The sequence below is a fragment of the Nomia melanderi genome, chromosome 6 (genome assembly GCF_051020985.1).
Source record: "Nomia melanderi isolate GNS246 chromosome 6, iyNomMela1, whole genome shotgun sequence".
Classification (NCBI taxonomy): Eukaryota; Metazoa; Arthropoda; class Insecta; order Hymenoptera; family Halictidae; genus Nomia; species Nomia melanderi.
The window spans coordinates 13,827,813-13,853,767 of NC_135004.1; the positions used below are offsets into that span (position 1 = coordinate 13,827,813).

At 35.7% G+C, this 25,955-nt stretch overlaps 1 protein-coding gene across 6 annotated transcripts; it reads right to left on the reverse strand.

Moving 5' to 3' along the window:
- Positions 1-550: 550 nt before the first annotated feature.
- On the reverse strand, positions 551-25,540 carry Pde8 (phosphodiesterase 8). Of its 6 annotated transcripts, none has more exons than XM_076368554.1 (19): positions 25,395-25,540; positions 18,291-18,376; positions 10,914-10,973; positions 10,593-10,783; positions 10,044-10,103; positions 9,891-9,957; positions 9,299-9,466; positions 8,461-8,675; positions 8,175-8,347; positions 6,743-6,873; positions 6,249-6,353; positions 5,543-5,745; positions 4,688-4,966; positions 4,139-4,265; positions 3,931-4,050; positions 2,720-2,881; positions 2,161-2,290; positions 2,016-2,083; positions 551-1,810 (listed from the first exon to the last, which is right to left on the reverse strand). In XM_076368554.1, the coding sequence occupies exons 1-19, from the start codon at positions 25,495-25,497 to the stop codon at positions 1,733-1,735; spliced, it is 2,526 nt and encodes an 841-aa protein (XP_076224669.1). In that variant the 5' UTR covers positions 25,498-25,540; the 3' UTR covers positions 551-1,732. The 6 variants fall into 6 exon arrangements, with proteins under 6 accessions (XP_076224669.1, XP_031848685.1, XP_031848687.1 ...); XM_031992825.2 differs by having other exon boundaries at positions 3,913-4,050; XM_031992827.2 differs by lacking the exon at positions 25,395-25,540 and having other exon boundaries at positions 3,913-4,050; positions 10,593-10,761; positions 18,291-18,391.
- Between the last annotated feature and the right edge of the window lie 415 nt (positions 25,541-25,955).

The window sequence follows — 25,955 nt, forward strand, 5'->3', positions numbered from 1 at the left end:
TCTGTCGTCAGGATAGGCTTTGGAAATGTTAGACATTACTATTTAAAACTACGTGTCTCTTTGATTACTGGATAAAAACGACTTCGATTTCGGTATAGCGTTTGACAACCGACGCTACATTTCGAGAGAGACGTTTCGTCGAATCCTCTCTGTGTGTGTGCTGTTTCACGCACGAAGGAAACAAGAAACGTGCAAACGATATGATATAATATACTTAAAAGGAAAAAAGAAACTCCAAACAATTTTTAGCGGGTTTGTGTAAAATCTCCACTTGTACTCTGTGACTTAGTAACGAGTTCGTACCGATTCTTGTAACTATTCGTAACGGAAAAATGGATATATAATGGCTTTCTCACCGACATTGCGCTCAACCAAGTAGTTTCGTACACGAAACGTCGTTACGTTGTATGCGACGAACACCGGTTTTCAAAATCCGAGAGCATTTTGAATGTTTGTTTTCTATTCTTGTCGTTCAGTTGCTCATGAATACGGAAATTCGTGTATCGTTCAGGAAAAAAAATCAGCTGTGTAACCACAGAAGAAGCGTGTGTTCTTCATTTTGAAAAAGCATTTATTATATGTGAAATTCTACGAAATTTTACCGATCCAAAGATTAAATTATAGATTATATATATAAATATTATCATTACATACGTCGTACACACACCATTACCCATTTAACACGAAAAAAACCATCTCTTGTTCCATATTCTGTGTAACATTTCTGCAACGCCTAGCGATAGGCTCGTACACTCACACACACATCTCTTTTTGGCTGAGAAACAATAAAGTGAAATGAAAATCATTACCGTAATCAAATGAGTTCTTTTCAATTCGAACGAGATTACCAGTCCCATCTTAGGATAAACGATGATCTAGCGGGAGAGGATAGTTCGGGGATACGGAGAACGTGAAAGTGTAAGTCTGAAGGAATTTTTAATTATTTTCTTTAAATCTTCGACGATTTCAGGGAACGTAGATTGGAAAGTATATAACAGGGAGAGAAGAAAATTCGATGTATGAATTTTTTGAAACTACTACATAAGAAACGTTCATTTTTTAAGAATATAGGGGCACACCTTTATTCAGTTCAAATTGTATATTTTGAATTATTCTGTATTAAGAATTTTCGAGATTATAGACTCTTGTGTAAGTGGACCTTTCTTGTAGCTTCAATTAATTTAAACGAAGCAGCTGTTAATTGAAAATGATTGCTCCAGTATAGCAAGGTTTGGTTAAAATTCTATGAATAAATGTGTAACATTGGAAATTTGATTCACAATTGTATGATTGAATCTAATGGATTACATTACAGTTTGCAGTATTTTAAATATTCTAGTGTAATTTCCACGTCATAATAAAACAAAGTACCTGACTGATACTCAAATTCGAGCTACAGCTAAAATGACTAAACAGTGTATTTATACAACGCGCCTTTTCACATTGCCTTGTCACGAGTTCAAAATTAGACCTCGAGAAATGTGGGCGTCGACACAGGGTGGGGAGACGGTGGAAAATTGGAGTAACTGTGCAGCGAACGTGAATGAATTACAGTATATTTTCTAAAAAAAGAACTTACAAGCGTACGACGTGTCATATTACTCTATTAAATATTACAAATATTTTACAAATCGTTGCACAATTCGCAGCGTTCAAGATTCAGGGACGGACGAGAATAAAAGGGGTTAAAATGGGGGGGAGGGCTGGGAGAATTTCCAATAGATTCCATGGGTCACGTGAATCTGTATATATGCAGTTCAGGATTCTGTTGTATTTTCTCGATGTCTTGTAGAGTCGTTATACCCTTCTCCTATTAACATTAAATCAAAAACAGTTAAAACATGAAGTAATGAAATGCGTGAGAAACTACTTAAATATTTCGAAAGACAGTTTGAAAATATAAAAGGAAAAGAAACACGTAATATGATTCCAATATTTTCAAAGGAAATTAGAAATATGAAAGTAAAAGAAATTCAATGTGTGACGATTCGAGTATTTTAGAAAAAGTTACTCACATTGTATTCTTTCCATTTCTCGTAATTATGTCTCATGTGGCCGACCATTTCCGGCATATCGATGAATGCTAGAAAATCAGAGAACCCTCTTGTAAAGAAATAAAAATAACAAACAAAGAAAATAATAAATAATCCAGATACTAACCATCCCAGGCTTCGATCATGTCGTTGATGATGAAATCGATGAAACCGATTTGTGATTTCGGAATCGAGCACGTTAACCTGTCGAACATTGGCATCAGAACGGGCAGTTTTAATCTTTTCTCCTCGTCGGTCTGAAAGGACGATCGAAGATCTTAGAAAATGGTTTGTACAATTCAATCTCGTTTTGACAGTGATGAAATATTCTTGAGTAACGTGTTACTTTCACTGAATATTTGTTAATCGGAAATTCTAAGATTGATTACTTTACATTGTACAAGAAAAATAGTCTTCCTATACATAGTTTTGAGTTGCAACAGTTGCTAGAGTTACATTAGCAGTTAACCACTATTCTTTATCATTAGACAATTTTAATTAAAAATTACGTTCGAGGTTGCTGAGCGAAACTTTTCAGTAGACAGAAGTAAATTATGAAGGGTTCAATTTTGATTAATTCTTGATACGAACAATTGTATATTAATAACCATGGAAAAATTAGATGAGTTGATGAAAGGATGCTCCAGGGATGACTACACAATATTTTCAAGTAAGTGAAATTCTACCTGACTAAAGTACTCCTCGGCTATTCGCCTGGTCCATTCGATACAGCATTTCATTGGTCTGGTCGGGTTCGACACATCCGCGCATTTGATCATCATCCGTTTGACCAGTGCTACGTTCTCCGGTTGCAACACTACGGACATGTCCAGGGAGTCGATGTATCCCTGCATTTAAATTTCCAATTCTTTGAAATTAATGTTAGAAATTCTGTTAGACTGCTAAAAACTACTTTAACACATTGAATGCCGTATGGGGGGTCATCGGTGACCCCCGCCCAAATTTCAGTCACTGTAATTCAATTAAATGATAATTATATGAAAACATTCCTATATTATAAATAACGCTGCCTCTAATTCAGGGACATTCAGCAAAACAAACCTGCGATAATAATGAAATCATTTAACCCCTTGGCGTTACTTACTTTCGTTAATAAGATCGTGTAATATTTTACTATCGACAATTTGTAAGAAATACAACAAAATTTTCCATTCTACTTCAGGTGGAAATTTCATTCGAAGACAATACATTGATAATAGCAAAATAGTTATTTGCTTTGATCCGTGAGTAATGAACAACATTGATTCTTATTAAATTAGTTTAGAAATCTTCATCACGAGTCTCACTCGTCATTGTACGGCAAAGGAGTTAATATTGTAGTTTTTTCATTTCGCTTATTCTGCACCTTAAAATGGTGCGGCATTCAACGTTTTAAGGAACTTCAAATAGTATTACCGATTTAAAAACACGGTATACAGTACTACACTGAGTATTAAGAGTTTTCTACCTAAAACATTTACTTTCTTTGTTCTGGTTTCAATAAAACTATAAGAAACATTCAAACATCAGATGACTCATCAAATTTTCGATCACTATCGAAATCTAACATAGTTTATACGAGAAACAACCGGAAAAAGATACATTTTTCTAAGGAAAGGAAAAGTTAATAGTATTTTAGTAAATACATGAAATTTACAAGTTTAAGAGCGAAATAATCCTTATGAAGTAAAACATAAGTTAGTTGATGTTAAGGTTAAGAACGATAGAAAGTTGTATAGTTATCGGAAGAAAGATTATTTTACGAAATACGAGAACTATTTTGGTACACACCTAAGAGCACGTAACTGTGTAAACGGTAAAATTACTCGAGGGGATTAATAGAAAAGTAAGTTGTTAAAAAAGTATTAGTGATTCGTACATCTGCTGGGTCTCCAACCTTCAAGCTGCAAATGTTCATGAACTTGGCCAAGTGTTCGAAGTGTTTTGTCATCTCTGTTGCTAAGATCATGTCCACCACTGTCTGACGAACATGCTTGTACGTATCTCGTTCCAAATTCTAGAACACAAGTACAGGTATATACCTTACTATATACATTTTTCTATTTCCAAGCAAATGAACTCTAAATCTATTCTATTCGACTCACCTTAAAGATATTCACGTTGTCGTCGGATAATGTTAACTTAAACGTCAGAGCTGCATGGTGTGACTCAAGCACAGATATATCGTTATAAAGTATTGCCAATTTGTTGTCGGCGTTGCAAAGAAACTGGCTGGAACGAGTTTTTACAGACTATTTTCGGAATACGATTATTTTGTAACCAGTTTAGCAAAGTAAGTTCACTGTTCAATGAAATAAATGAATACTTCTGTCGAATATTAATTACTTACATCATCAGTGATACCTTTCTTCTCAGATCAGTTCGATTTCAAATATAAAATCAATTTACTGTTGCAGTTGAAATTTCAAAAATGAAACTTAAGTCAACAATTCAATGATATTTATTATAAAGTTACGATGTAAATTCGTTCGGTGGAACTGTAGACAACAAAAATGTCAGTCTATTCTATTTTCAATGTTACGAATTTTGTTCGGACGAAAATTTTATTCCGCCTGGCACCAGATGTAAAATTAGAAAGAAATATCCAGTATCTGTAGTCACGCTACAAGAGGGAAATTAAATTCTGAGTTTACCTTGATTTGCCCGGATGATCTACGTCATGAGCAGCAGACGCGAGTAGAGCCGAGACCTCGTCCAGAGGTTCCAGAATTTGCTTGAGTCTCTCCGACTGCATAAATCTGGCGGTTGCTTGAAGGACGTCCGCGGCATGAGTTGAATTGTGATAACTGTTTTGAGATCTGTAATTCATCTCGATCACGGCCAGCCAGTTCTGTACGATTTTCTCGTCGCAGCCTAATCTTGCTGGCACTCGGTAAAGATTCATGATCGTCATCCCCAGGAAAAGCAGCGGCCTAAAACCAATGGGGATTAAAAATAAGGAAGGGAAACTGATAGATACTTCAATGAAATCTGAAAACATCTTTTAATCTGCTAAAATTCCGAAGAAATAGTACATGCTCTTTGAAAACAATATTCTAATCCGATAAAATTCTGAAGAAAACTCTAGCTATAATTAGGGTGGTCTGCTGCATAAAAGGAAATATCTTTTTTAACGCTTCGACTGCCAAGTAAACCATTAAAACTACCATGCAATCGAAACAGTTTTCTTAAAGCAAAAACTAAAGAGGCAAGATTCTTAACGATTACTTTACTACTTATATCTCACACATTCAATAAAACTTAGTTCGATACGTAACCAAGAAAATGAATTCAAGATTACGTTAAAAATGTCACCCGTATTCGGGTGACGTGGCAGTTAGTGTTAATCTGATCACGCTTTGAACAAAGTTTAAATTTGTAAGTACGACGGTGTGCTCGAAAAATGAAGAAGATGAACGGTTCTGAAGTTGACATTAATTTGCCGCTACTTTCGCTTAAATCCAACGCCACAGGAATTTAGTAAGAAATGTTACTTTCACAAAGATTACCTTTTCTCTGTTAGAACTTCGAGCTTGAATATGTCGAAATTCCATTCCATAGATCTTTCGAGTATCTCCGCGATCTCTTGAGGTCCCCTGAATCCTTTGATCTGCATACGCGAACTGCTCGGCGCTGTCGTGACCGCTCGTAGAGTCGACAACCGCGTCGATTCCGCGGAGGATCTTCTGGATTCCCATGTTCGTCTCGGTGACTGCGTTTCCATTTAATAGAAGACATTTATGAACGTTGAAATTTGTTTTAACCCTCTGCACTCGAGAGGTGACTCGCTTGCCACTTAATTCGATATAAAAAATTATAAAATTCTATAATATCAAATTTCGTATGATGCATCAATGTGTGAAATATTGAAACAAAACTTCCTTATTTAGCTTATGTTTTCTCATTGCTTCGTTCCAAAAAATGTCTATATCTCGTCGGAAAATGTTATATCTGGTGACCACTTTTAACTGTAAAGGGTTGACTCATTCGCGTAGCAGTCGGTTTTTAAATTTCGTGGACAAGATGCGCGTAGACGATGCAGTGTAAAAATTCAAAGAATACTTAGAAACTGGAAATACGGTATCACAGAGGAAAACGAAAAATATGATGTATCAATGATTATTAATACACCACGGTAGAATTTTGAAATGCATACGAATTTGACACGTTATTCTGGGCGAATGGGTTAAGTAGAGAAAAATGAGAAATTCTTACAGAAAGCAAAGCACCAAGCAGATCTGACGCTACGGGGTCGTTGTAATTCCTGTCATCTTTAAGATATGGCACGTACAGTTCCGTGGTTTTGAGCATTTCTATTGCCTGAAATAATCAAAGTTCGTGCATATATTTACACCTGCAGGTGACTGTAATATTATTCATTTCAGAAAGTAAAGCACTATTTCAATGATTCCTGAGGTGACTAGCTTTTAGTGAAATGTTAGTGGTAAAATGAGAAACATTATTTGAAAGGGCATAAAGAAATGATTTAAAGTACCGAGGTTTTGTAAGAGAATAATTGAAGTTCGACGTTGCAAGTAAGACAAAAATTGTAAACTTCTGAAATGTAGAGTACATTTAAAAAAATTCTGATGTTTTTGAAAGTGATTGTAGGAAAAATATAGTACAAATTGATTTTGAATTAAAAGCTGAAACAAAGGGTTTGTTTAATGATTACGTCTTGCTTTTTTAAATAAATACGAAAACCTTACTTTGTCGATCTGCGCTGCTGTCTCGGCACTTGTGGCTTCCGTAATGGCGTTCGATAGGAGGGTGATGACTTTCGTGATAGGCGCCTCTAATTGCAACGCGTGCAACTTCTGCAAACTGGACCGCCTGCGGCCTAAATTCAAAACACAATTTTCAAATACTGCAAACAGGTTACACTTGAGAATCTTATGTCTTTATCTTTCGATTGTTGGTCGATACCGGTTAAACTATAAAAATTCTGATTACTTGTTCGATATGTTTGCAATCGTTGATAGACGTTTCCGATAACCTAGATTCTAGCTCTCGAAGTATTTATCAATTTAAGAAAGCAACAGTCTAAGGAATTAACAATAGAATTCTATAATGTCTTTAATACGTCTAAATTTGAATGTGAAATACTATGAAAGTCGAAGTAATATTCCGTTGGATACTGAAATTTCATTATAAAAAGAGTAGTTTTTTATCCGCCTCGAAAGAAAATATTTGATTGCTTCGAAGCTCGAACAATTCGATTAAAATACTGCTATGGCCTAAATGTGCTTAGATTGTAAGCTTAAATTTTAAGGTTCAAAAAGGGTTAAGTATAGAAAAAATGATCATGCAAGATACGTGTGTAAATTGAATATTCCTGAAGCATTTAGAAACACAATGACATAAACGAAAAAAATTAAATTTGAAGGTTTAAAGGACTAAGTAAAACTATAAAATAGAAAAATAGTTCACGCTGAACTCCCGTGTTACTTGAATATTCTTGAAATATTTAGAAATATGATCGCATATAAGAAATAAATGAGACAAAATTTTAAGGTCTAAGGGTTAAGTAAAAGTATAGAAAAAGAGGTTCGCTCTGGAACACCTATTACTTGAATACTTTTAAAATATTTACAAATATGATCACATGAAAGAAACAATTCAGACATTTTATGGCTTAAGGGTTAAGTAAAAGTATAGAAAAAAGGTTCGCGCTGAACACCGGTGTTACTTGAATATTTTAAAAATATTTAGAAATACGATCGCATATAAGAAATAAATGAGACAAAATTTTATGGCTTAAGGGTTAGGTAAAAGTATAGAAAAAAGATTCGCGCTGGAACACCTGTTACTTGAATATTCTTGAAATATTTAGAAATACGATCGCATATAAGAAATAAATGAGACAAAATTTTATAGCTTAAGGGTTAAGTAAAAGTATAGAAAAAAAGTTCGCGCTGAACACTGGTTGTTACTCGAATATTTTTAAAATATTTAGAAATATGATCACATGAAAGAAACAAGACAACATTTTAAGGCTTAAAAAGGGTTAAATAAAAGTATAGTTACTTGAATATTCTTGAAGTATTTAGAAACATGATCACATAAAGGGAAAAAATCAGACAAATTTGTTAGGGCTTAAAGGGTTAAGTAACATATAGAACTAAGTCAAAATTGGATCACCCTCGGTGGCGTTGGATTTAACATCCGAAGGCCTCCTTGGCGTTGTAGTTAAAGGACCCACTTTCGAGAAGGGTGGTTGCAAAGGGCTGGGCAGTGGACTCATTGAACTCAGCGGGTCGATGTTCTCCGACAAGTAGGTCGTGTCATATATGTATATGTAATGAGTCGGTTTCCTGAACAAAAGTTACGAAAAAGAAAAAAAACAAACAAATTATCCGAGAGTGAGAAAAACACGGCTGTTCGATTACAGTGGATTAATTACCGAAGGGAAATTGAGCTGACTCACTTTAACGTCGTGCAGAAAGGTATCACCCTGCAGTTGATAGTGATCATTTGATTGTTCTGTCGTCTGCAATTCATGTTCCCCTCGAACTCGCGCCCCTTGCTGATCTGTTGTTCCATGACCACGAAGTTCTCGTAGTGCACCAACTCCCCGATGCTCTTACCCAACATGTCGGTCGTCTTATAGCCTAATAACTTCTCGCTGATTTTATTAACAAACTGTAATAAATTAAAACAGAGATTTACTGTGTCGGAAGTAATTAAAATTCGAATAGTTCGTAGTTCAGTGTATGGTTTCATTCGCTAACGAGAGAAATATTCTACAATGATATTCATAAGGAATCTAAAATAATTGTAATTAATATTTATTCTATTAAGACGAACGTGTCGGAGAATGAACGATAGCGTTCAACTGAATTTACATGAACTCACAGAAAATGTGATCGACAGTAGTACCAGTGAATACGTAGAGTCAGAGTTCGTATAAGATGTTTCACAGAAAAGATGTACATAGATGTCAATCTTATAGTAAAAATTAATCGAAGATGAGAGACGACAATAACAAGTATTTCTCTAATAAATGATTGGGACTTCGATTTATATTACATTGAGTATATTCAGCAGTAATGGTGATTGTTAATACAGTCTAGACCGTGTTGTAATCAAGAATTTTAACACTTGAACGTAATTGGAACAGATGTTCTAAACTTGAAAATATTATGTATTTCTGATAATACTTGCAATTAGTTGCAATGAGTACTCGACGTATGAGGTATGGAATTTATTTCGCAGATGGAAGTAATACTGATAGCAATCAATAATTTCACAATTACTCACGTTACCTGTACAATGTGCTTATCGTTGGTTACATGTACCATATCGCGGCATCTATCAAGAGCCAGATACAGTGCATTGGCAGCCGCGAGCTGAGTCCTTGGCAGCAACGCGCTCGTGTATATCCCTACCAATTCGTTTATCAATATTCCCTCGTGGGAGCACTCCATCAGTGCCTGAAACGTACGAAACAGTAAAGGAAATCAAGATTCTTCCATTAAATGAATAAGAATCCATTAATGAAGAAAAGTGAAGTTACACTATAAAGTTTCTATTTTGACAAAAATTAAAGTTACACTATAAAGTTTCTATTTTGACAAAAACTGAAGTTACACTATAAAGTTTCTATTTTGACAAAAACTGAAGTTACACTATAAAGTTTCTATTTTGACAAAAACTGAAGTTACACTATAAAGTTTCTACTTTGACCAAAGGTTGGGCTACAAAATTGTTGCAAAGTTTAACGGTGGCTTCAATAATGTTCTCTGCAAATGCATTGTATTCAATCTTACTTCAATCAGTATGAGTTTAAAAAGAAACAAAAGATAATTGCCGTTCAATCAACGTCTTCCACAGATTATAGAGATGCCAATAACTTACTCTGTTAAACCCTGTTTCTAACAAGTCCAGTGCCACGATTTTATCTTTCTCGCCATACATGAAGTACCTGTCGAAGCCCACGAGAATAAACATTCCAAACGATATCGAAACGTGTAAACAATAAGAATTGTTTTAAAGAACAAATTAACTTACGATTTTTTTACTAGAGCTATGATAACGGAATTGTGGTAAACGGGACTAGACCTAATCGCCCTGAAATCAAAATCGTTTTCGGACTCATTGATAAGTTCCTATTGAAAATAATATTCAAACAAACATCACAATCGAAACATTTCTTTTTACTATTATCTCGGAAAATTGCTGATTCAATAGAAACGCGTCTCTTTCGTCAAACATTCTTTGACTCGTAAATAAATCAAAACAATTATATATAGTACTCAATTTAAGAACACAAAAGTTCAATTAAATTATGGACATTTATATAATTTCCGGTCATACCTCCAAGAATTTGGGTCGTACATAAATAAAATAACAAATTTGTCGATTGATTCATAAGAATATATCAAACAAACTAAATGCGTTAAGTTTCTGAACATTTGTAACGCAATTTCCGACCCATACCTTCAAGAATTTCGGTCGTACGCGAATAAAATCGAATTTTCGTCCATCGATTCATAAGAATATATCGAATAAACTGACGCGTGAAGTTCTGGGCATTTGTAAAGTAATTTCCGGCCATACCTACAAATCGAATCAGCTTCCGCGGCGCGTTGCCCACGATGATCGATGATTATTAGCTCGTGACCCCGACTTTGGAAAAACTCCACCGCCTTTTCTCTGTCCTTCGCCACCGACACGCTCCACCCCAACCGCCTCGAAGTGGTAGCGAGTATATCCATTTGCTGATCATCTTTGGGGAAGACCAACAATATCTGACGTTCGAGGGATTCGATACGAAAGAAATAATAAATGCCACGATAAATCTTACGTGTGTCAACAGAATTATCTATCGGTTTTGTTCGATCGCGAGCCGATAGGTCGGAAACAACTAGGCCTACTTACTTTGATGAGACTAGGAACACTGTTCGTTAACGGATAAGCGTCGATATCCTGCGGCCCCTTCTGTAACAAAAAATGTTTACCGATGCAAACGAATCTCCCATTCTGATTTGGAACATTTTTGATCGGACAACGTGATTTTTTGGTGATTCTTTCGAGAACTGATGGATTGAAATCAAAATTGAAAATGTTTGGAACCATCAAAATTGAACCAGCTCTTTTGACATTAATGTTAATGCGTTCATCGGTGTATTGTAAAGGATTAATTTCGTTTCTTTAATTCTGTATGAACATTGTACTACTGATACAAGGCAGATGATTAGAATAATTGATACTTCAATGATAACCAAGGGAGAAGTTGAAACTTTGACTACCTTGAAAGATATTCTGTAAAAATGATTCTTTACTCAAAGTACAAACTTCAATTTTATTTTTCTGACTAATTATAAACGAAGTGAAATAAGTACATGCTACAAGAAAATATGAACGCATTACTGAGTAAAGAAATTTAGAGATCCACTGTGTAATCGTTGTTCTTCGAATGATTGATTAACGGAAGCAGGATTCATTATTATTTGATTTCTTTCTAGTTTCTTTGTATAAGTAGAACAATCATAAAGTAGTTACGCGATGAAAGATTAATTAAATTCGATCATATTCGTTCTGATTCGATTGTAAGGACCTACTAATTCTGAGTGATCACTGTTATTAGATAGTTCCGCTGTCGGGGTCGTTTTATAAACTTTAGCTCGTCGTCGAGCACGCGGGGATTCCTTCACACTTTTATTCTTCCCATATTGTGGTCTCGAGCTTTTCATTCGTCTTAACTACGGTGTCCGATTTGAAAAGCTGCGTCCTCGTTGATATAATAACCTATACATGTTAAAGCTACTTGAAATAGACAAACGAATTTGGTGCTGGCTGGTTAATTCGCTGAGAAATGAAGTTTGAATAATACGAAATTACAACGATCTCGGTTATATTGATTACTTCTCGATGGTTAACAATTCAAATTAAAAAGACATCCTAAAAGTATTCGTATTATTATATTTTTTTGTTTGGAATATAAAATCAACAGTGTCTCGCTCTGTTAACCCTTCTGAGGCTCAAATTCAAAAAGAACATGCTTAAATTATTTATTTGTATTACATTAGTCTCATGAAATTACTGGAAAAATAATGTTTCACTTTTTATTAACCCTTCTGAAGCTCAAATTTAAAAAGAATATGGTCAAATTATTTGTATTACATTAGTCTCATGAAATTACTGGAAAAATAATGTTTCACTTTTTATTAACCCTTCTGAGGCTCAAATTTAAAAAAAGATGCTTAAATTATTTGTGTTATATTATTCTCATGAACATATTGGAAAGATAATAATGTTTCACTTTTTATTCACTCTTTTGAAGTTCAAATTCCAAAAGAAAATGCTTAAATTATTTGTACTAAATTCTTCCTTTTACAATACTGGAAAATAACGACGTCTCACTTCTTATTCGCCCTTCTGAGCACATGAAACGTTCCTAGTCCGGAGCGGGGTTCAAACAATATTGAAATGATCCTGAATCATCGTCAGTGTTGTTTACGAACACGTCTCGAACACGGGATACGCGTGTGCAATGATGATAAACTGACGTCAGGGACATGTTTTCTCGTCCTACCTTTCAATTTTGTTCGGTAACTTGAAATATCTCTGTTTTCCCGTTAGAAACGGGAGCTAAATTTCGAATCTGTAAACGCTCTTTGTACATTTCTGTATTCCAAATAAAATTTATTCTCGATTTATGTATAGTTCATTCTCACCTACGAAACAGTGAATTATTTCAACAATTGATCTTCGATTGTTATACCTAGAGTCGTTTCGATTTCATTTCTTTAAATTATTGGACGAGCTGAGCACCGAGTGAAGAAAAGCAATTATCCTGTAGAAATAATTGACAGTAAGAAAGCAAAAATTATTCTTACTTAAAACGTAGCCTCTCAAAATTAAATTATCTCCCTTGACACTGAAGAAACGTGGCTTTTTCAAATTGTATTTTTGACGTTAGAAATAAACATTCTAAAGTGCGTTCTTATATTACGAGACACAAGTGGATGGTATTTTTACGAAACAGTATATATCGAAACCAACTTTAACAACGTGACAAAACATATTTCCTAAAATCAGCCTCGAACACCATTCAAAAATTGATCGATGGTAAAATACATAAAGGATCTATTCATTTTTTGAGAAACAAAATTTCGAAACCTCGCGAGAATATTATAACGTAACGAAACGAAGCCATTCTCCAAAGTCGATCCATCGAATAAAAAATCGGATCGATGGTAGAATACACAAATTTCAATTTATTTTTCAAGAAACAAAATTTCGAAACCTCGCGACAGGTCGTAACGTTCGTAACACGATGAAACATTCTCCAAAATCGGCATCGGGTCCGGCCCAAAATTTGATCGATGGTAAAGAACACATAAAAACTTTCTACTCATAAATCATGGACGGAGTTGCATTATTACTTTTCCGTGTTGAATTTTCTCGACGGTTCGGCACCACGTACCTGTGCGGTCAACACAAACGACGGAGGCGCCGCGTTTACGTACATTCTGCTTTCACTGGCGTGCCATTTTTTCTGACCCGAGCCGCATATTACGTCCAAAATCCAGTTGTACCAAGACCTCGTCGGTTCCCTGCACACATCCTGCTGGGTGTAGTCGATGGCGGGGCAGATGAAAATCCGCGGTTGCGTCGATTGCCTTTTCTCCATCATCCCTTATTCGATTAACCGAACCGCGCGTTCGAAGTTTCTCCCGGTCGAGAGAGCGTGCCACTCAATCAAATTTAATCGACCGATCAGGAATAACGCATAATTTATCGTGTAGGGAACAAGCACCAGGGTTGATTGTAGAAACTGATCGAATTGATCCTCGCCACTCGAGATTACTTTCCGTTGATTAAACCCGTTCTCTTGATGTAAACATCGTTAATTGCGGTTACGTTTGGTCACTGTCGAAATTCGGAGTTCTTTAGTGTTCCGCGAATTTTTTTGGATATTCTATGAATTCAAAGAACTTGGATCATAATTTTGGAAGTATGATTTGTAAAATAGTAACCTCGATTATCCGATTCAGTTGGGCGAACAGTTGAGACAAGTGGCGAATCCAGAAGTTTTTCGATTTGTAAAATTCGAATTCAATCATTTCCGGGTGTAATGTGAGGATATAAATTATCGAGGTTTAATTTAACGAACATTGAATAATAGACTGCTGCCTTGATAATAGGTGTTGTCCCAAATTTCTATCTGGACTATAGACACGACTGTTAATTTATTGAAAGAAAAGGAAGAATCTAGGTATCTTCTACGTCCATTTGATATAAAGTATAATTGATAACAAAAGAACAATGTTTCAATTGTTTTCAAAAGAATCGAGTAATTTTGCTGTTCAAATTCCGTTCGAAATTTTTACCACGAATCTAACACGATATCCAGCGAGAGGTCAATCGAGGTCAATCGAGGTCAATCGAGGTCCTACTTCATTATCAAAACAGTGAAATTGATTCGCAAATGATTTCGGTACACAGCAATCGGAAAACGGATTCGCGAACGTCCGACGTGATACTGATCGGTCGTCGTCACGCGGCGAGATTGTCCTTTCTCGATTTTATCGATAACAGAGCTACTCTGTGGAACCGAGAACTCGTCGACAACATAGTTATTGGTAGTGATAATTCTATAAACAGTTGATAAAACGTCACCAGAATCGATATAAATATACGATATCATCGTGATTTTTGCCGAGGATCGATACCGCGGTGAATCGACAACGTTTCGAAAGCGAAACCGACGGAAAATCAAAGCTCTTAAAACAGTGCGATTAAAAACTTATCAGTGACATGGAAAAAGGAACTATGGATTTTGTTCAGGGAAATGGATCTTTATCCTCATTCTTTCAAGTCATTCTCCCACTTCGCTTTAGAGAATGGAGAACTACTAACGCCTAGGTTTCGTGTCAAGAAAAACTGATTCAGAAGATCAAGATATCCTTAGGAAAATCTCTTTAAAATTTGTTCAATGTTCATTCTTCGAAATTATAAAATTTTGTTGTGGAATCCATGAGTTACATAAATAAAATAATCACGATACGGTCCATGCGAAATGTTTATTAAAAACGTTCATTAGAACAGTTCGTTCTTCGAAATTCTTATAAAATTATATGAAATCCGTAAATAACGTGAATAAAGATAATCACGATACGGTTCGTGCGAAATATTTTCAATTCGAATCTCTAGAAGATCAACACGGAATACTAAATTTCATTTAATCTTTAAAGATGAAAAAAGAAAACGAAGATAAGGCTCTAATTCAACACGTTCATATTTATTCATGGACAGATACGAAATGTTAATACTAGAAATATCTTGGATTTGAACAGAGAGGAAATTAAGAAAATTAAGAAAATTACTTAATTGATTGTTTAGCGCCAACGAAAATGAATATCCTTAATTTATTTTAACATTCCTTTAAAATCTCAAATCACCCTATTAGTAAACGTTTCAATGTTGGTAGACACTAGAACCGAGTAGCGAGAATAACAATTATTCAGCTGGCCAGTTGTCGATAGTTCATACGCTATGCATGAAAAGTAGCGCTTGGCCCGTAAAATCGATCATGATGTTAGAATTCTAATGAGACGCCTTCACACGAAGCCTTGGAAACAACGGAAATCAACGCTAAAAATCCATCACCTCGATCCTCCCACTCCGAGCAAAGATTCCGATTAATTAATTAACGTTAACAGGTCTTCATAAAAAAAAGAGAATTCATCGTAAAGATACGATTTGATATTTTCCCTGGAAGCTTACTAGCGAACTTAATCTTTACGCAAGAAAGCCAGCGTAATAATTTTCCAGTATCTCGGAAAGAATTAACTATAAATTTCTCTAATCCCCCGAGATGACTCGTAGAATCACGATTCTTATTGCAATTTATGGAGAAGTCCTTAGTCGTGAACCGTTACATTGTGTTTAACACTTTCACCGCGTGAGTCATATATGAATACATTCCCTTGGCCAAACTTGAACATCAATTTTCATAGTGGAATATAGAGAAAACCAATCTTTCGCAAATTCAAACAATAACTAATGTTATGTCTAATAATCAGTTAATAATGTGTAATACCGAAGTTGTTTAAAACTTTCTTCGAACGAAATCCATTCTTGTAGCATTGTTTTTCTTTCCTTCTCTCTCTCATCCGGCTTTTCTGGCTGCGCTTCGCCTGTGCCCATAGACCGTCTATAGACAGCAGCTTTCTTTATTCCCTGTCTATAGACGGTATCGAGAATGACAGCAAGAAAAGCACGGTGTAGCCTATGTCATTGTGAACGAGAGAGAAAATGATCTGAAATAACGTGCAATTCTCCTCGGTCTTTCCTTCACGGTTCGCGTAGTCAAGCCATTAATAGTTGATGGGATTCATATTTGATCGGTAATTGGTTAGGTAATTGCTTTATAGTTCACCGTGTGTAATCCTTTATTGTTCCTCCTTCCGAGGAACTTCAATCAAAACATCCGATGAATTTTTCACGTGACTCGCGATTGTGATGTTGGGAACTACACACGTGTTTTCTACTAGCGCGGCGAAGGGGTTAATTGCGGGTTTAAACTCCGTGAGAAGAGGACGGACTGACTGATCGATTTTTTTCTATTCTATCCTTTCGTTTCAGTGACCGTTTAATCCGCTGCGTTAGTTGACAATCGATATATATTGAAGCTTCCTCGGCTTTACACTCCTGCTACAGAACAGCGTTTCTCAACTTTCACTCGCTTGTGTGTCACACTTGACAATTCCTTTGAATTGTGTACCTTTGGTGTGTTATTGATATTATTAGTGTCCCAGTGTTCCTTTTGATTATGAAACATTTCCGATATGGGTGTTATGTGTTTTCAAATTACAGCCAACAGACGCAAGATATGCCAGTTTTAAATGTAAAACCGAATTTAGCTTACTAATATATGCTGTACTGATTAACTAGAATTATGATATTTGTAAGTAACAAAAAATCCTTTGTAAAACAATTGTTTATATTTCATTACACTCTTCTCACAAACGTGTTCTTTTGTTTCATTGTATAATTTTCTTTGCATACTACAATATGCTTGGTGTTGTCACCTCAGGATGCGAGCCACTGCTATAGATACATTAGGGGTCTTCTGAATTGCTTTCCACGCTTATCTTGTTTTCCCATAAAAACTGGTTCTCTCCGTGTTAACATTGAAAAGGGTAGTTGAAGTTTGATAAACGATACGAAGATATTAATGAGCGTGGAAGATAAAAGTTTATAAGGTAATGGAAACATGTTCTGCGTTACATTGTATTGGAAATGATAAGGAGCTGGAATGCAAAATTACACGTGGAAAAGAAGAGAGATGTGATAAGGAGGTTCGCAGGAATATTAATTGCCGTGAATTCAATTGAAGAGGTCGAACAAAAAGTTTCTGTAAGAAGTGAAACGTGAGAATGAGGCAGATGCTAAAATATTTTAAGTAAACAATTCTAGAAAGACTGCATCTATATCAACTATTGAGAATACTATTCGTTGGCATTGTTTAAAGGAACTATTTACTATTAAAATTATTATTAAATTCTTAATAAATCAAAAGGAAAGAAGCGAAAAGGACTCCATACGAAGTAAGAATAAAACGGGACACCACACGAAGACAAGATGAAAGAAAAAGCTCTTGCAGCTAAATAGTGTTATCGTATTACTTATTTTTCTGAAATATAAGTGCTTTCAACACGTCTCGAGAGAGATGTAAGCGACGGACGTGCAATTTCGATTGCCTCTTGTTTTGTCTTCAACAATACGAAGTGAATCGCTGTTTTCAAGACTGTTATCTTTGATTGCAGCTAGCAAGAATCGAGATAACGATACGTACACAACATTTTTGCGTTATTTATCTTTAAAGCGTTGCACCTACGACTACTACTAGATTAGATTAGATTTATCGTCCGCATCGCGGAACAATGGATTTTCAGTACATCCCGTGAGGCAGGAATCAGATCATAATGATGGATCATTATTCGAAATAGTTCCTGATCAAGATTTCTCTAAGATGATTAGACAACTGAATTCCTATTCTAATATTTTATACAGATAATAAATATTCATTGTTCACGGTATATTAATTACATCTGTTCGAATAATGCGTTATTTGAATAATTTACTTACATAATGTAAATTTATATAATAACATTCCATCGCCAATGATCATTTTCTAAAGACTAGGTTTCCAGATTCAACGTATGAATTAAGATTGAAAACTTTGAGTAACTCGAAGACAAAGAATAGTCGGTTGGATAATAAAAATATTAAAAATCGACCTACCGCTGTCAAAAAATCTATGTCATCGTCTATACCAGAAGTTTCTTCGAACGGTGATTTCTCATCCAAAATGTCGTAATCCGTGTTCCCTGAAACAGAGGAGGTACCAACGTTTACATGTTTTCTCAGTGTACGTATTTTCAGGGGAAATTGGAAAATTCTGAAAAACGAATAATTTTATGCTTGTTGACATGTAGAAGATTAATTCACTTCGGAGCAACAGAGTTGTCAATTGAGAAGCTTGATCGGCAACATACGCTTTTATTACTTAAGCAATTAATCGATATCTTGATAATAATAAAAGGAAGGCTCGTTAAGAACCGGATAACCTAGATCGTCACGATAAATATGGGTCAATGGATCAAGACTTATTGAACTGGCAATTAAGACTCGTTTGCCGAGTGAATCCACCCGTAGCTTTTAATTTCTAATTCGGAACGAAGATTGATTCCAGTACGCCACTGATAAGAAGAGTCGTCAATGTTTTATCGAATAAAATTATACGTCTCGATACAATCGAACCGATGTAATTGAATTGTTCGATTGAACGGGTACGCATAATAAAATTAACTTATGTCAGTACTTTATCTCGCTAATCGAGTGCTTTAATTCATGTAAATTCGTTTTTTAGCGCTACACTAACACCCACGATTTTGTCCACAATTTTACTTATAATAAATCCTTCACGAGCGACTTTGGAATAGAATGAATAGAAAGGATGTTCCCTAAGTAAAGTTACCAATGCAACTCAACGATCCGATAGAAAAGTGGCAATACTTTTCATTACAAATATTCCCTATCTTCCAATAAGACATCGATAACGTCATTTGCAACAAATATAAAATCTTGCATAGACCAACACTTAGGCAACCGCCTAAAAGAACTATAACCTAACTTTAATGCATCTCGCACAAAAGGTTTGATTCTAAGTTATTTACGAAAGCAAGAAAGGTATTAAATTGCAAGTATCCCCAGTTCAAGACTTAAACCACGAAAGAAACAAATAGCGCGTTGCAAAGTGAGAAATGTGGGAGGTCCATTCGGTTGGCTAAGTTTTAAAAGACAAAGCAATTTGAATTCTACGTTATAGGTTGATACCTCACGGAGAATCGAACGTCGAATTCGAAATTTTACAATTGATCTGCGTCGAATGTAACGGCGACCAAGAGAATTCGCCTCCCGGCCGCAAAGGGTTGACTCGCTCGAGATTGCGACCGCCGAGAGCTCACTTTTCCCGTTTACGGCGGCATAATTCAACGTTTATCGTTCGATTCGTATGGATCAGAGGTTTAAAGATAATTGATCGAAAGTGGGGCACCTTAATTGGGCATAGCGTGCACCGTAGGGACGAGTGACGACGACGCGGACGGGGCACGTCTCAAAAGATCTCTTCCTGCCATTTTTAAATCGCGTGTCCCGCGTTTACGAGCACCGGTTAAATGGATCTCTCTCCGGCTGCTTCTTTCTTTTTTTCGTCAATCTTCAAAGTCGCGGCAATAAAGTTATTCACGAGTCCATTCGTGCGCGATCGTATTAAAGAACGATCTTCGGAGATACCGATGTAAATTTAATGGCCCAACGACAGAATCGAAGAGACCTTTAACGCTTTTACGACCGACGAAACCTTCGTGCCGCGACAACTTGAAAGAATTCTCATCGACCAACGAAGTGGAACGGATGTTAGCGAACCAGTAAAAATTATATTTAGTCGACACGGGAGAGTTTAGAGTGTTACCATTCTCATCTTTACCCACCATTGCTGAGCAAGGTGTCCTGCAGGAGGGTCTCTTCATCTTCGTTCGGAAAGAAATACTTGTTCGGAGGGGATGCCATATAGGAATTTCCTAAGCGAGCCTCGCTATTGCAATGCGCGTCGATCACTCGCCGATCGTCCCTTCATATCGGTCCGATTCTACCGAAAGCGATCCCGAGGAAACGCGCAACGCACACGTACGACGGGAGCACACTGCACTGCTTCGCGTTGAAGTGGTTACCGTCGGTTCTCTCGATCTTTCCTCGGACATGTGGAACGCGAGTACGTTTCTATATTAAAACCACTTGGATCGGTACGGTGGAATTACCGAAACACTCTCGGATCGGTACGTTGATAGTATTAAAACACTAGGATCAATTACGATGAAAGTATTGAAACGAAATCTCATAATTTCACAGTACAGTCCGACGATTCACAAATCACCGAGATCGTGATTCGAGGAACGCGCTACATGGAATAGAAAATTTGTGCGATTTTCACTGGAAGTTTTAGCGTTCGTAGAACGATCATGATGCGTCGAGAAGAATGTTATTTTTTTCTTTCTTTTTGAAGATCACTTGGCCGAGTAACAGGTGGACGATGATTGTTTCACGAAACGCGCTCTCTCTTCGGGAATAACAGTACCGGGAATACGTTTAACGGCGGCGAACGGACGGTGCACGTTCTGTATTGAAATCACGGGCGCGAAAGCGCTGATAGAAGATCGCCGGCACGCACGGCGTACGACGCGTTGTAAGCGACTCAAAGACGGCGACTGGTCGAGAGAACCGAATTGTACAGGTTAAAATTCTGCTCGTGAGTGAGTGGCCTCCAGGGAGCGAGATAGGGTCGTCAGAGAAACTTGCAGTACAATACCTACTTACAACGCTCGTTAAATCCGTACACGCTCGGAGGAATCCGTGGTCGAACAATATCTCATAATTAGGGACACCTGATAAGAGCATCAACTTTAACGTGAAATGTATCTTTCCGTGATTTAAGTGCTTTTTGAGAGAGAGAGATATGGCGAATTTGATGGATAGTTCACGATTTTGTAGAGCATTTGTGTGGATTGTTATTTGAAAGACAAAGAACTGGCAAATTTAAACGATAGTTAACGAGTCTGTTGATCATTTGTGCGGATCGTTCTTTGAAAAGCGGAGAAATGGAAAATTTTTTGAAGGGTAGTTGACGATTCTGTTGATCATTTGTGTGGATCGTTATTTTGAAAAGCAGAGAAATGGAAAATTTAAACGGTAATTAACGATTCTGTTGATCATTTGTACGGATCGTTATTTGAAAAGCAGAGAAATGGAAAATTTGAAGGACAGTTAACGATTGTGTTGATCATTTGAGTGGGTCATTTGAAAAGCAGAGAAATGGAAAATTTAAACGATAATTAACGATTTTGTTGATTACTGGGGAGGATTGTCATTTGAAAGACGGAAATGGTAAATTTTCGTTCATGTGAAGTATTTGGAATAGATCGGTATACAATTACTATAATTTTATCTTCCACGGGTTTAAAATATATAATTGAATATTGTTTTCAGGAACTTGTGTATTTGAGAGATTCTTGTTAATTTTCATGTCACTGTGAAAATAATGTTGAAACAGGATTTCTTTGAAGAGCATGGGAGAGTGTAGATTTTCTATTGTGCTTATGAAAGTATGCTGAAGTAAATTGCTGATTGGTTTGATGCAACATTAATGTGAATGTTGGCAGAAAGTTTGAAAGTGGAAGAGTATGAAAGATTCTGAACGTTCTATTTCCTGTTGTGGTCAGTAAGATTGAAAGAAAATAATTGATATGTTTAGCAAAAAGTATGAATATTTTATGGATGATATTATACAAAGTAACATGTTTATGGATAAAGTATATTAAAGATAAGTAGAACTCAAATGTAGCTTAAATATAAATTCAAAATGGTACACTTTCTTATCAAAGATTTTATTACAGTGGAATATTTTTACTCAATATCTAATTCGCAGTTAGTACGCTCGTAAATTATAGTAGAAAAAGAGGCTTACATATTTTTTAAATAGGGGTGAAAATATGGTAATCTAGATTAATTAATGCGTATTCATGTAATACAGTCACGATCGATTAATACATATTCATAGATGTAGTTAAAATTGATTAATGCATATACCTGCATATAATTAACGCGACTCTGGCTGAAGTTTCAAAATTAAGCAAGTCAGCAATTCCTAAAGTTACATATTCATAAGTAATGACTATAGAGAAAGAGAGGAAATTCCTTTTTAATCAATTTAAGCTATAAATTTTAGATATCTACCTCACATTCATGTTACATTTTATCAGAATTACAAACTTCGAGTATCGAATCATACACGAGTACGAAAAACAGTTCCTTGCAAACGCACACTCGAGAAAGGATGTTATTTATCAAATTAAAAAGACACCTATGAAGAGAAAAGAATATTTATAAACTAAACAAAAATTTTCGAATGGATCTATCAATTAAAAAATTACTTTCGAATGGATATCGATCGATTAAAAATATTTTCGAATGGATCCGTCGATAAAAAAATTTTCGAATAGATTCATGAATAAAACGAGCATTTCCGATCACGGCCGTAAAATAAAAAAAATATTTTCGAATAGGTCCATAGATTCTTCATGGCCTCATTAAAAATTCCCTGGGGCCAAGTAACTGCTGCTTCTATTGGTCCTTGACGGCAGGATATCTCTTAGACGCATAATGAGCCAATTCGCGACGTTCCGTTTGAACCGTTCGATCCGAGGGCCGATAGAGTTGGCCGTTCGGTTTTTAAAAAGCACAAACGCCACACACACGCTCGCTCGCTCGCTCGCCGGATTAATTCACGTCGCGGACAATTCGCTCGAATGAAGTCTACCACGGCGCGGTCAGAGCCGTAGACTAGGTCAAGGAGAATCAGTGTTTGCCCGATGTGTACTCTCCTTCGCGAAAACGTACGCATCAGTGACGCAGCTACGCCCCAGGCCGGTTGTAATTTATTTTTACTACTCGATTAATGCCTGCTGGGCGAAATACAAAGAATCCGCTTTCTCGCTTCGGCGGGAGTACGACCGGTTCGCGGGTGGTCAGCTTTGAACATGTTCGAACGTGCATCATACATCACGTATCATTGCTCATGATAAATAATGTACAACATAATTTTCATACTAGTTTAGTGTTACTTTGTATATTTAGTCACGTAAGAGTTTGCTGATAGATAGGTTCTTTGTAGAGTAAGAGTTGAATAAATCTTAATGGAATACATAAAATGGATAATGAAATCAATTTTGATGTAATATGTGAAACGAACAGTGGATTGAATCTTGATATTACATGTAAAGTGAATGATGAATTAAATCTTGATAGTATATGTAAAGTGAATGATGAATTAAATCTTGATAGTATATGTAAAGTGAATAATGAATTATATCTTGATAGTATATGTAAAGTGGAATAATGAATTATATCTTGATAGTATATGTAAAGTGGAATAATGAATTTTATCTTGATACAATACGTGAAGTGATTAATGAATTAAATTGTAGTAGAATATGTAAAATAATGGATCTTGATAGAATACGTAAAATAATGTAACAAAGGTGCTCTTATTGATGTATAATTGAGTAAACAAGTTGCAAGTTGAACTTTATTCTTAAAAATTGTATTAACTAGAAAATAATTTAAACACTATGTCGATGTATCCCTTGACGTTAGATGTTAGTATTTTAGTTATAAGATACTCCGGTATCTAGTTAAAACACATTAGAAGTCGTTTTTGTGTATATCCAGGAAAATTTGTTCTTCTCAAGCCACAGTTTTAATAATGTAAGGAGAATAGAAAGTATGCTCGTATGTAAGGAAACAATACACAAGATATATATCGGTGCTACTGTTAATCGGTGTACATTTAAATATGTTCAAACTGATCCGATCGATTCATACTGTTCACTGGTTCATTCCCCGGAGATCGTAAACGATAATTCTCATCATAATCGGGACAGAAGCCGATCGAGAAATATTTCCATAATGATATCATGCCTACTTACCGCGAGACGTGTATCGGATCTCGAGAAAAGGAAAAGAAAATTTAAAGTGCGCTATCCATGCACCCGGTGTGTATAATTTTTGACTGTGTAGTTGAATATCAGATTTACGAGAGGCTCATTACGTGGAAACGATTCGGTCCGATACTGCGGATGGTTTTTAAAAGACTGTCGGGCCAGTTGACAGAGCGGCGATGTGAAACTTGTATGCAAAATTTTTATTGAGAGAACACGTGTTAGTGGACCTGTTTATATTAAACCCCTTCAGATCTGCCATACACTGCAACGCGCATTACTTTTCCCGGTTTTAAAAAAGAATTCGGGAGTTCGAATTACAACATGTCTCGAAGTTAATATATCAAATTCAGAACCTGTTGGAATGATAATAACCGTTAATAGCTCCATTTTGCACATATTATATATATATTTTTTCTATATAAATTTAAATTTCAAGAGTAAAATATGTAAAATGAGGCGCTATTTTTATTGAATTAAATGAAACTTTGATCGGAAGAGATTGAATAATTGGCAAGAAAAGATTGATGCACAAGGAGAATGCTTGATTTATAGGAAATTGATACGTGTAAAGTTTGGATGAAGTTGAAAGTGGAGAGAAATTGTTAAATGTGTGGTGGAGAGTGATCTAAAGGAAGTTAATAAACAGTGATTCGGAATGTAAGAGATGTATGCAATGAAAATTATTTTTGTGATGTTGTATTGTCTTTTAACGAGATGAAAAGTTAGAATGTTTGATTGCCAGAGAGAAAGATAGAAGCAGATTCTGACTACAGTGTCTTTGATCGTGAATTATAATTTGACTCGAGGGATTGGTACGTTGTATCAGCGAGATGCGTGATCTTTACGGTTGTGAATTATTTATGAGATGAAAATGTTGATCAGAAAATATGATGAATGGTTCGGTTGCAGAATGAGAGGTCAGGGAGAATGTGATTGAACTTATTCGATGAATATATTAGAATGAAATAATGAAGTTGGAATATTAATAATTGACGAGGTTAGGTTTTAACTGTGTCGATACTCTTTTCACTTTTTACCGAAATAATACATTCGAGAAACTAGTAAACTAGTAAATTAATATAATAATAAACACTGGTAGAATGTTGGCGAATGTAATAGAAAAAAATTACGGTCATTGAAATATATCATTGATTTCAGAGTGAAAATTACTTTAAAGTTATAAAGAAGTAGCAGGATTTTAAATAGTTCCAAAGTTTTGGACTTAAATTAAGACCTTAAAGTTTCATGCATTTAGCAACAAACTATCGTGCATTAGTAACAAACTTACCGCCATTGATACGATGTTCCTCGGCTAGTGTTTCCAGCGACTTGCTCTTTTCGGCATCCCCTTTGTCCTCTAAGCACTCCAGCACACTAGACTTGCATCCCATTCTTGAAGCAAGGTTTCACTTCCCATGGAATCCTTCAGTCCACTTCCACATAGTCGAAAGTTCGTCGACTTTGGTTCTGTACAAAAATTCAATGTTACAGAATTTCCTTATTAAAATTATTAAAATCGGTAAAGAAGGTTCGTTTCTGTGGTTCGATCGTCAATTATTTACTATCGACAGGTTGTGTTCTATTTATTCATGTTACTGTTATTGCATTTTCTTTTTGGATGTTGACGCTAAGGAACGAACGCTGATCGTTGACAATTTCTAATTGGAATAAAGGAAATTTGGAACAGAACTTCTTGAATGAATTAGATGCAATCAACTAATCGTTGACTCGTTTTGATTACGTTTGTGTACACATGCTCGCATGCTCTACATATTTAGAATTGCAAATTAATAAAGGGGGTCTAAAGAAATATAAAAACAAGTTACATTCTAATGATAGAAAAATCACC